The 12408-nt window shown below is 38.5% G+C and overlaps 4 protein-coding genes across 5 annotated transcripts in view; 2 read left to right on the plus strand and 2 right to left on the minus strand.

The window, feature by feature from the left end:
- The window catches only part of LOC148680782 (NACHT, LRR and PYD domains-containing protein 3-like), a 463735-nt gene that overhangs the window by 239979 nt on the left and 211348 nt on the right, over nt 1–12408 (minus strand). The window lies entirely within an intron of this gene.
- Nucleotides 1–12408, plus strand: part of LOC148680790 (uncharacterized) — a 796717-nt gene that overhangs the window by 184766 nt on the left and 599543 nt on the right. The gene's annotated exons all lie outside the window — the stretch shown is intronic.
- LOC148680812 (uncharacterized) overlaps nt 1–12408 on the minus strand; it is a 451921-nt gene that overhangs the window by 38368 nt on the left and 401145 nt on the right. The window lies entirely within an intron of this gene.
- The window catches only part of wu:fb12a08, a 49642-nt gene that overhangs the window by 10177 nt on the left and 27057 nt on the right, over nt 1–12408 (plus strand). Inside the window, exons 2-9 of one of the 2 annotated variants that reach the window (XM_088650158.1) lie at nt 1095–1206; nt 2908–3012; nt 5536–5640; nt 6369–6473; nt 8112–8216; nt 8780–8864; nt 9360–9555; nt 9673–11440. In XM_088650158.1, coding sequence (XP_088506284.1) covers nt 1163–1206; nt 2908–3012; nt 5536–5640; nt 6369–6473; nt 8112–8216; nt 8780–8864; nt 9360–9555; nt 9673–11440 — 2513 coding nt within the window. In that variant the 5' untranslated portion in view covers nt 1095–1162. The remainder of the gene's footprint in view (nt 1–1094; nt 1207–2907; nt 3013–5535; nt 5641–6368; nt 6474–8111; nt 8217–8779; nt 8865–9359; nt 9556–9672; nt 11441–12408) is intronic. The other variant, XM_088650159.1, reaches the window with a different exon arrangement.

The raw sequence follows: 12408 nt of genomic DNA on the forward strand, positions 1-12408 counted from the left end.
CGTGCGGAACTTGATTGAATAGTCCGCCACGCTCTGATTCCCCTGGCGGAGCTCAGCAAGGACTCGGGCGGCCTCTCTCCCAGAGGGGGCCCGATCAAAGACCTTTTTGAGTTCTTTGGAGAAAAGATCGAAGGATGAACAACATGGTAGCTTTTTCTCCCTTGCTGTGGTACCCCATTGGGCTGCTCTTCCAGACAAGAGGGTGATTACGAACGCCACCTTGGACTGCTCAGACGAAAACAAGGATGGCTGCAGGGTGATGTACAGGGAGCATTTGGCCAGGAAGGACCGACACAAGTAAGGCTGTCCAGCATAGCAGGTCGGAGGAGGAAGGCGAGGCTCAGCAGAGCGGCTAGCGTTAGCAATCACTAGCGCAGGCATCACCTCCGGGGCTGGTGCAGGATCCGCTTGAGCTGCTCCAGAACCCAGCTGTTGTACCTGCGTAGTCAGCAGTGAAACCTGCCCAACCAGGGCCTGGATAGCCTGTGCTGTGGTGGCGCTTCATCTTGACGATCGATCCGGGCATAGCTGGTTGTGTGGAACTCCGAAATCTGTGATGCACTCGCTGGATCCATGGTGAAGGTCAGTTCGTTTTGTCACGTATAAAAGAATGTTCAGGGGGATCCAAGTGCAAGTTTAACAAAAATAATATTTATTGACAGAGTCAAACAAAAAGCAAGTAATGAATGTGGTGCTAGTGCTAGGAGAGATCGGGCAGGAATCAGGCAGGAAACAGGGTCCAGAAATTAGTCCTTAGATCATAAGCACACATAACGAACTGACAAAGACACACAGAAAACGTGGCCCATATATAGGCCCGAATATGAGCCTCAGCTGGCGGGCTCATCAAGCCAGCTGAGTGCCGTCATCACACGTGATCAAAACAGATACAACACAACAAACAGAACAAAAACAAACCAACATGATCAAACAGACACTCCGGAAGAGCGCACAAACCTGCAACCGTGACAGAAAGCTATATAATTGTTCTATCCCTCAGCATGTGGTCTGTTTCAGTGCGGTGTTGTTAGTGAAGTGAGCATTGATTGCTATAAAGTGTGCTGTTCTTAATCTCAGTATATTGTCATCTCCAGGTGATGGTCAGCGGCTGATTGTTTCCTCAGAGCTCTGCTAATGTCTGCATTGGTGTTTTAGCTGCAGTATGGCAGAGGAGCAAGTAAAGGACTCTCTCTCAGAGAAACACAGGTATTGACTCTGTTTTTAAAACATTATTTCAACACTTTCTCTGAAGAACAAAGACCAACAACAATGCACTTATCTGTGTTGCTATTACCTGATGAAATGATGGACAAAGCTTCAGTTTACAGCTTCAGCAAATGTGTTAAGATCATTCTAGATTACTGACAGCTTAATCTGGTGTCATCTTTATCAGAGCTCAATATGTCATGTGTTGGTGTTTACAGTTCTGTACAACATCAGAATTAAAGCTGAGCACAGAACAGTTTCAGCATGTGCTTATAGAGGAGATAAAATGAAGATATACCAGAACTTCATATAATAAAATTAATAAAAACATCCATGTTAAGCATATAGTTCAGTAAAGGCAGTTTTAAAATATTTTGTCTCTCAGATTTAGAGACTATATGAATTTTTATAGATTCAAAGAAATGTTTTTATATCTCCTCATCTGGTTTCTGTGGTGAGTTTATTTTCTCTACAGGTTCCATCACAAGGTTTTAGAGTCAAATTTGTTTTCAGTGAAGTTGAGATGAGCAGAATGAAAAAGCAGCACATCACTCATCTGTTTACCCATGTTTCCTGTGTAGCAGACCTGTTCAGACAGAACTTCATTCAACTATTAGTTTGTGCTGATTTTAACTACACAAACTCCTATTTGGCTGACACAGAGCCCCCAAGAATGAGCTGGTAAAAATTTCGGAATTAAATGAAAAATATTCTTTAAATCTTGTGCATACTCTCCCAAAATCTGTGCATCTAGAGCTGTTCAGTTTGCTTTAAATGCATTAGTGATATAAACACCAAATTATGTAAACTTTGAATAAAAAATAGGTCTATTATATGTATGAGCTATGAACCAAGAGTATGAAAGCAAGTAAAGAATAAAGTTTTTTTAATAAAATCAGTGTATAATATTATATTATGTTATATTATATTATATTATATTATATTATATTATTGCAAGTTAATCAATGCAGTCTCTCAAATCAAAAGTTAAATGAAATAAAGAGGAAAAAATACATTAGTTTCAGATGAACAAATTAAGAAAAAATGACTATCCTATAGTTTTTGTTGCGTTTTTAAGACAAGATACCTCATTCTAGCTGCCACTTTGTAGCTGCCTTTCACTCTGGGCGGCGATCTGCTGCAAATGCAGATCTGTGTAGGTCTACAGCATGTATACAATCACCTCTGTAGGGGCTGAGAGAGGATCATGTGAGCTCTACTGCTGCTCCTATTGGCTGTCGCTCAAAAAACTCGCTCTTCATTTGCATAAAGTTGAAGGATTCTCAACTTTGAAGTGTCGCTGGAAACACCCACCTGGTAGCCAACGGTCACTGTCACTCGTGTAGATAGAGGTCCCTGGAGGTTGCTCGCACTCCATAAAAAAGAAAAATCGCTTGTTGCTTTGCTGCTATGAGTCGCTCAGTGTCTGCTGCTGCAGTAATGTTGTAGTTGTGCTGATGCACCCCTCATGCTCGAAACACATTCACTTGAGATTGTTTCTTCAATCTGGCAACCTGCTTATGTGTTGAGTCATTGTCGCATGGGTCAAGTTAAAAAAAACAAAACATTCTATAACATTTTGAATTTGGTCTGCAATACCTAGTTTAACCACTAGTCATATGTCAATCCTATAAACTGCAGCTTTAAAGGAGACTTAAGTTTGTCCTGCAGTTTATTCCTCTGGTGTGTTTGTGTCTTCAGTGTGAGATCAGGATCATGTGTGTCCAGCTCTGTGTCTCTGAAGAGTGACCACTTACTAGGTAAACCCCCAAACCTCAGAGAGAAGAAACCATCATCTGCCACAAGGTATTTTGTGTTTTACATATTGGTCACACATGGACTGTTTTCAAATATTTCAGCATTCATGATGAGATTTTATTGTTCAAAAATATGAATATACGTATACTCTTTTTCCAAATGTTTAAACACCAAGTTCCTGCACAGTAATTAAGATAAGTGAATGATCAGTAATCAAACAAAAGGAAATTAACTGATTTCAAGCAATAGTTAAATAATTACAACAAAACAAATACAAAAATCTTTAACCCTTTGTGATCTAAGAGGATTTTGGTCTGACATTTGTGCTTATTTCTTTTAAGTATAACAAGTAATTTCATTGAATTCAACACCAACTGGGCTACAATATGCACCAAGGATGGATGTGTATTCTTGCAGGCAAAAAAAATCTTGGTTAGTACGTTTAAGGGAAACAAAGCAAAAAAAATAAAAAATAAAAAATACTTAATATTGTTGAAGAAGAGCTTTACGGTGGTTTAGTATTATTATTAATATCATTATTATTATGTCTTGAGCATCTGGCTGTGCTCTCAAAGAGCATCTCACTCCTCCAAAAGCCACTACATTCACCACGTTCATTGTGTTTTTTGGGATGGAACCATAGTCAATGAAGATGCAGTAATGCAGAATGAGAAAGCAATAAATCACTCATCTGTTTAGCAGATCTGATTGACCAGACCTAGAGCTAAAAATTATTCTCAGCTTAATTAAAAAAATTGGCTGTATGTAAGTAATTGAATCTTCTAAAGATTAAAAATACTATAATATGTTTAAAGATATTTAAGAAACATACTAAGTGAACAAACGTGTTTGTCTGAAAAACAATGCTGAAGTCTGCTTTGTGCGTTCCATGTTGGAATGTCTGTCTTTGATTTGGTTTGTGTAACTGCTCCCCCTCACTGCCAGGTTACCCAATTATATTTCAGCATACCATGTTGCCTTGGTGAAAAACAGCCTAATTAGTTTCAGTTATGATGCAAATAATATAATTATTACAAAGTAAACATTAACTGAGTAGCTTACAGTGAAAGGCTTGATCTTCAGGCACATTCACTTGTGTTTGTGTCTTCAATCTGGCAACCTGCTTATGTGTTGAGTCATCGTCGGAAGGGATCAAGTGAAAAAAAAAACCTCCAATATTTTGAATTTGGACTGCAATACCTAGTTCAACCACTAAAATATGTAATCCTACATACTGCAGCTTTTTATTTATATTATTTTTTAGGGGTTTTCACCTTTATTGGGATAGGACAGTGGATATTTTTACAGACAGGAAATGTGGGGAGCAGAGATAGGGGAAGGATCGGCAAAAGACCTCGAACCGGGAATTGAACTCGGATCGCCGTAAGCACCTTGGTGCTATATTTCTACGCACTAATCACTTGGCTATTGGCACCGACCATACTGCAGCTTTTAAAGGGCCATGACACCCCCCACTTTCGGTTAAAGTCTACTTCAGAATTTTTTCAAAAGATGCATGATTAATGGGCGTGGAGCTCCGTGAGCATAGGGCAGGAGTGGGCGTGGCCAGCAGGGGAGAAGGGAAGCGAACAACTGTTGATGTCAGTTAGCTCACAAATTGAGACAAACCGTGAGGAGACGCATGAGTTTATAGTTTACAAAGTTAAAATGCAAAGAAATAAACAGTAATTTAATGCCCTGCTACATTTGTTATTCGTAATTTCATATACAGACAACCACAATTTATATCATTATAAAGATAATCGTGTTCATATAAACACTATAAATGAGGACTTTTCCCTCAATCCCCCGGTCTGAATCATAGATCTAAATGCAGACTCAGTGCAGCAGGTCTCCTGACCTGTCTATTTTAACCATTAGTCCTGCTGGTAATCTGGAGGATTTAGGCAAACACAGCAGCACGGCGATGTGTCTGAATGTGAATGAACTCCTGATACAAGACAACATCCGCTATTCTCCAATTCTCGTGCTGCTCTCCCGACAAAAATGCTTGCATCACACACACAGCTTTGCTGTATGATCGGCCCTGACAGGATCGTGGGGAAAAACATGCAACAAACCCCGTGGATCATGGAAACAAACACATACGAGCCTTCATAAACGGCTACTGCGTGCCCGTGGGTTCGTGTCTCACAGCTTGAGCTTGGCACTGGTCTGGCAGGTCTGCGTCTGACTTGCCTTCTGGAAGCGCGTGCTGTCATGCTCTCATGAATAATTAAGCAGCCGGCTCTTCTCATAGGATAAGGAAACTCCGCTTTGAATAATAACGAGAAACCGACGCGTCATCATTGCACTTGCGGTACTTCGCTACGTCGCCGATTTTGATCCCTCCCCAAAAATCATTTTAAACCCGGAAGCTGAAATTAGCTGCTCAAAATTATCCAGTTTTCCCCACAATTAAAGCCGACAGGTGCTAACATTGTTTTAACTGATGCTCAACACACACAAATCTGTTAATATATAAAAAAAAGTTCTCCAGGGTGTCCTGAACCTTTAAGGAGACTGAAGATTCTCCTGCAGTTTATTCCTCTGGTGTTTTTGTGTCTTCAGTGTGAGATCAGGATCATGTGTGTCCAGCTCTGTGTCTCTGAAGAGTGACCACTCACTAGTCAAACCCCCAAACCTCAGAGAGAAGAAACCATCATCTGCCACAAGGTATTTTGTGTTTTACATATTGGTCACACATGGACTGTTTTCAAATATTTCAGCATTCATGATGAGATTTTATTGTTCAAAAATATGAATATACGTATACTCTTTTTCCAAATGTTTAAACACCAAGTTCCTGCACAGTAATTAAGATAAGTGAATGATCAGTAATCAAACAAAAAGAAATCAACTGATTCCAAGAGTGATGGTCTTGCCTGGTTGCACTCCCATCTCACTCCTCCAAAAGCCACTACATTCACCGCGTTCATTGTGTTTTTTGGGATGGAAACACAGTCAATGAAGTTGCAGTAGTGCAGAATGAGAAAACAACACATCACTCGTCTGTTTAGTAGATCTGATTGACCTGACCTAGAGCTAAGAATTTTTTTCTGCTTAATTAAAAAAAAATAATAATTAGCTGTAAGTTATTGAATTAGTTTCAGTCATGAACCAAATAATACACACGTTACAAAGTAAATCTTAACTGAGTAGCTTACAGTGAAAGGCTTAATCTTCAGGCACATTCACTTGTGTTTGTGTCTTCAATCTGGCAACCTGCTTATATGTCTGGTCATCATCGGAAAGGATCGAGTGAAAAAAACTTTTTAAATATTTTAAATTTGGCCTGCAACACCTAGTTTAACCAGTAGAATATGAAATCCTACATACTGCAGCTTTAAAGGAGACTGAAGATTCTCCTGCCGTTTATTCCTCTGGTGTGTTTGTGTCTTCAGTGTGAGATCAGGATCACGTGTGTCCAGCTCTGTGTCTCTGAAGAGTGACCACTCACTAGTCAAACCCCCAAACCTCAGAGAGAAGAAACCATCATCTGCCACAAGGTATTTTGTGTTTTACATATTGGTCTCACATGTACTGTTTTCAAATATTTCAGCATTCATGAAGAGATTTTATTGTTCAAAAATACTAATATACGTATACTCTTTTTTTTCCCAAAAGTTTAAACACCGAGTTCCTGCACAGTAATTTAGATAAGTGAATGATCAGTAATCAAACAAAAGGAAATCAACTGATTCCAAGCAATAGTTAAAGAATTACAACAAAACAAATACCAAAACCTTTAACTCTTAGTGGTCTAAGAGGATTTTGGACTGACATTTGTGCTCATTTCTTTAACGTATAACAAGTAATTTCATTGAATTCACCACCAACTGGGCTACAATATGCACCAAAGATAAATGTGTATGCTTGCATGAAAAAAAAAAAAAACAAACACTTGGTTAGTACGTTTAAGGGAAACAAAGAAAATAAACATAAAAGGACAGTTAGGAAAGTGGATGGATTTGTTACTTAAGTGTTCTTTTACATATTGAATTTAGCTGAGAAATCACACATTAACATCACTATTATGTTAGGCATCTAAAATACTTTACAAAAGTAGCTTTACATAGAAATATTTTAGCAAGAAATATTTGATTTACAATTTTAACAGATTTACAAAAACCTTTAAGCTACAATACAATAAAAATATAATACAGCTACAATTTAATTCCATAAGCTTCATCTGTCTTAGAAATATTAACAAAAGAGTTCATATGTAAAACTGAATATTGCTGAAGAAGATTTACGGTGGTTTAGTATTATTATTATTATCATTATTATTGATCTTATTATGTCTTGAGCATCTGTCTGTGCTCTCAAAGAGCATCTCACTCCTCCAAAAGCCACTACAATCACCACGTTCATTGTGTTTTTTAGGATGGAAACACAGTCAACTAAGACGCAGTAGTGCAGAATGAGAAAACAATACATCACTCGTCTGTTTAGCAGATCTGATTGACCAGACCTAGAATTACGAATTATTCTCTGCTTAATTAAAGAAAATTGTCTGTATGTAATTGAATTAGTTTCAGTCATGAAGCAAATAAAATAAATATTATAAAGTAAACATTAACTGAGAAGCTTACAGTGAAAGGCTTAACATTCAGGCACATTCATTTGTGTTTGTGTCTTCAATCTGGCAACCTGCTCTTGTGTTGAGTCATGTCGGAAGGGGTCAAGTGGAAAAAAAAACCTTTTCCAATATTTGGACTGTAATACCTAGTTCAACCACTAGAATATGTCAATCCTATTGACCTTATTCTAAAATGCGGAAGTGCGCCTGTTTTCGCGATTGTCTTAGAACTTCCGATTCAGTCGCCTATGGGAGAAATGACTAGGAATAATAAACGGCAGAAAATGGCCAAACTACTTGCTCAACAAACAAATGTTTGCATGACTACACAGACCAAGTAGCATAATATAATAAGAAAATATTAAATTGCAACATCAAGCAGCGTAACGAGCAGTTGTTAACGTCAAAAAATGAATGAAAGTGAATGTGACCGGAAGTCGCGAGACAAAATGATTCAAATGGCAGCGCCCACTCGACAGCTGAGAATAAGGTGAATATACTGCAGCTTTAAAGGAGACTGAAGATTCTCCTGCCGTTTATTCCTCTGGTGTGTTTGTGTCTTCAGTGTGAGATCAGGATCACGTGTGTCCAGCTCTGTGTCTCTGAAGAGTGACCACTCACTAGTCAAACCCCCAAACCTCAGAGAGAAGAAACCATCATCTGCCACAAGGTATTTTGTGTTTTACATTTTGGTCTCACATGTACTGTTTCAAACAATAATTTCACTTTCCAAGTAAATAAAATTTTTTACCTTAATATTCTGTCATAGTTTACTCATCTTAATGACATTTCAAACCTGTATACATTTCTATCACCATCTTTGAAGCAAAAAAAAGAAGTCTTGAAAATGTTTATAACCAGAACTCTTTTGTTAATATTTCTAAGACAGATGAAGCTTATGGAATTAAATTGTAGCTGTATTATATTTTTATTGTATTGTAGCTTAAAGGTTTTTGTAAATCTGTTAAAACTGTAAATCAAATATTTCTTGCTAAAATATTTCTATGTAAAGCTACTTTTGTAAAGTATTTTAGATGCCTAACATAATAGTGATGTTTATGTGTGATTTCTCAGCTAAATTCAATATGTAAAAGAACACTTAAGTAACAAATCCGTCCACTTTCCTAACTGTCTTTTTATGAGCACTACATGTATTATTTTCAGTGTATGTAAGATATATCTGTATCTGTTTGCCTCTAAATGTATAATTACAGTAGTTTTATCTGTTAACAGTGTTGAATATGAGTTAGCAGATTCAGGAGACGAGACTCACAGGAGACACAAGAGTTTCACAGACAATCTCCAGTGGATCTTCCAGGTGGGAAAGAAACTAATTTTCATTCATATTATAACAGACGGTAATAATGTTTATAAGATCCTACTTCAGCAACACATTTAAAATGTATTTTTTATTGAGTCATTTACTCACTCCTAAGAATTAAAATGTATTTTTTAAGGACTAATGACAGCATTTCATTGAATAATTATAAAATAGTGCACACGTGTGATGCTTATGGCTACATTTGTAATACAAACTGCTCCTGTGTGTAGCAGTAGTTTTTTAAACATCTTATCCAAACCCCTCTGTTTTGTTTTGATGTGTGTTTTGTCTGATGTAACTGTGAAACATCTGCAATCATTCAGTTTATGGAAGTGTAATGTGCTCAACACCTGCCTGGATGTACTTTAGCTCAATGTTTAGCTGTGTATAGTATAATGCATTTGTTTTCAATTATTGAGTAGTTTGTGGATGTATGTATGTGTGAATTAATCTATTGGTTAAATATTGTTCTTCTCTTTTCGTCAATTGTAGAATCTTGAGAGCAAAATTATCAGATTTCTGAAGAATGAACTGAATAAATTTAAGAAAATCTTACAAGAAGAAAACAGACAAGAGTTTGTACAGGATTTTAATGAGAACAGAAGCATTATCACAGAAGCAGCTCTTGATCTCACACTTTTCTTCCTGAGAGAGATGAAGCAAGATCAAGCTGCTGATACTCTCCAGGGTAAGAGACTCATGGCCATCTGTCAGACTGACACTAACAAATATATCTGGAAAAGATAAAACTAAAACTGTTTTGACTAAAACTAAAACTAATCTGTTTCTTTGCTCCTGTGTTTAGGTGAGCTGTTCTTCATTAATCAGCTTAAATGTAGCCTGAAGAAGAAATATCAAAGTGTGTTTGAAGGAAATGCTCAGCAAGGAGACTCCACACTTCTGAATAACATCTACACAGATCTCTATATCACTCAGGGTGCGAGTGAACAGGTCAACACTGAACATGAGATCAGACAGATTGAAGCTGCGTCCAGACGTCATCAGTCACTAGAGATACAGGTTGAATGCAAACATTTGTTTGAAGCAGCTGAAAAAGACGAGCGGATCAGAACTGTCCTGACAAAAGGAGTTGCTGGCATCGGGAAATCAGTCTCTGTGCAAAAGTTTGTTCTGGATTGGGCTGAAGGGAAAGAAAATCAAGACATCAGCTTTATATTTCCTCTTCCATTCAGAGAGATGAACTTAAAGGAGAAAGAAAGACAAAGTTTAAAAGACCTCATAACTCAGTTTTTCCCAGAGACTAAAGGACTGGACCTTACAAGAAGCACACGATTCAAAGTCCTGTTCATCCTTGATGGATTGGATGAATGTCGTCTTCCTCTGAACTTTGCTGGTAATGAGACGTGTCATGATGTATCTTCAGCAGTCTCTCTGGATGTTCTCCTGACAAACTTCATCAAGGGAAATCTGCTTCCTTCTGCTCTCATATGGATCACCAGCAGACCAGCAGCTGCCAGTAAGATTCCTGCTGACTGTATCGACCGGCTGACAGAGATACGAGGATTTAATGATGCCCAAAAGGAGGAGTACTTCAGAAAGAGACTCACAGATCAGAATCAGGCCAGAGAAATCATTGATCACATTAAACAGTCAAAGAGTCTCTTTATTATGTGCCACATCCCAGTCTTCTGCTGGATTTCAGCCACTGTTCTCCAGAACATACTGAAACTGAAACACAGGGCTCATGCTGAAACACTGCAGGAATCTCCCAAGACTCTGACACAGATGTACACACACTTTCTCCGCTTTCAGATCCAGCAGAGCAGAAGAAAGTATGATGGAGAAAACACAGCAGATGTCTCCTGGGATCCAAACCTCATCCTTTCACTGGGGAAACTGGCCTTCCAGCAGCTGGAAAGAAACAATGTGATCTTCTATGAGAGCGATCTGAAAGACTGTGGCATTGACGTCTATAAGGCATCGGTGTACTCAGGCATGTGTACCCAGATATTTAAAGAGGAGACGGGATTCATTCTTGGTACCATGTACTGCTTTCTTCACTTGAGCATTCAAGAGTTCATTGCTGCACTTTATCAACATCTGATTCTCGACAGAGACAAGACACAAGCGGAAAAAAGCAGAAATGAGTCCATGATTGATTTGCTGAAGACTGCAGTGGACAAGGCTCTGGAAAGTGAGAATGGACATCTGGACCTATACCTTCGCTTCCTTCTCGGTCTGTCACTCCAGTCTAATCGACAACTCTTAAAAGGCCTGTTGACACAGCAGGATGACAGAGACCAGAGCAATGAGGAAATAATTGCCTACATCAAGCAGAAACTTGAAGGGAATCTGTCTCCAGAGAGATCAATCAATCTGTTCTACTGTCTGAATGAACTGAACGACCAAACTCTGCTGAAAGAGATTCAGTCTCACCTCAGTAGAGGAAGTCTGTCATCTGCTCGCCTTTCACCTGCCCAGTGGTCTGCTCTGGTCTTTGTGTTGTTGACCTCAGAGGAGGAGCTGGAGGAGTTTGAGCTTCAGAAATTCCAGAGATCAGACGAGTGTCTCATCAGACTATCAGCAGTCATCAAAACCTCCACAAGAGCTCTGTAAGTCAAAGTGCTTCTTTCTTTCATCTATGAAGTAGACATTTCCTGAATTTAAATTATATAGTATATCATGTAAATGAACATGAACAATATTGATCTTCAGAACACAATAATAATTGTTTATTATTTAATATTTTAGTGTTTTTTAAATAAGAGATTCATGTTTTGGCAGTGGTTGTTTAAAAGATAGTTTACCCATAAAGTAAATTTACAAATTTTTACTCGGTTATAAGCCTTTTTAAAACTTTGTTTCTCCTGTTGAACATAAAAGAAGATAATCGGAAGATAGCTGAAACCTGTACTATTGACTTACACACCAGGGGCTTCGTGTACAAAGACTTGTGTTGAATTCATACTAAAAAATTGCGTACGGACAAAGCTGTAAATGTGCGTACACAGTAAAAATTTCAGATGCGGAATCCCACGCATATTCTTTTCGTACATCCGAATTAACGTGAAACTGAGCACACGTGCGCATTACCCCTCCTTGCCTCCTCCCCCTAATATATATGGTAATGACTCTACTTTAGCAAAACCAAATGAAAAGGCAATGGCAAAAGCAAGCAAAAAGTGAAACCTCACAGAATGTGAATTGGGGGTGCACCTATCGGAGGTAGTGTTATTTGCAAGTTTGTCCTTCGAAATTAAGAACAAAAGAAAAAAATAGAGTGGAAGAGTTAAGCTTACTTGGTTAACGCAGTGGAGTCTGAACATCGCACTGACTGAATAAAAAAAAATGCAAAGGTGCAGGTTAAGAGGAGAACAGTGGCGCACCGTCAAAGTGTGGAGCGAACAGGCAGGGGAGCAGGGGATGCTGAACTAACACACATTGAGGAGAGAGTAACCTCAATTGTGGGTGACACTTTTACTGTCTGGAGTAGTATCCGTCTCTGTGGGAGACACAGATGTATTAGCGGAACACTTTGTTAGGGCGGTATAGCAGCACACTTCTGCTCTTTTCAGCGCCT

This window comes from Danio rerio, chromosome 4 (assembly GCF_052040795.2).
Source record: "Danio rerio strain M-AB ecotype USA chromosome 4, GRCz13ab, whole genome shotgun sequence".
Taxonomy (NCBI): Eukaryota; Metazoa; Chordata; class Actinopteri; order Cypriniformes; family Danionidae; genus Danio; species Danio rerio.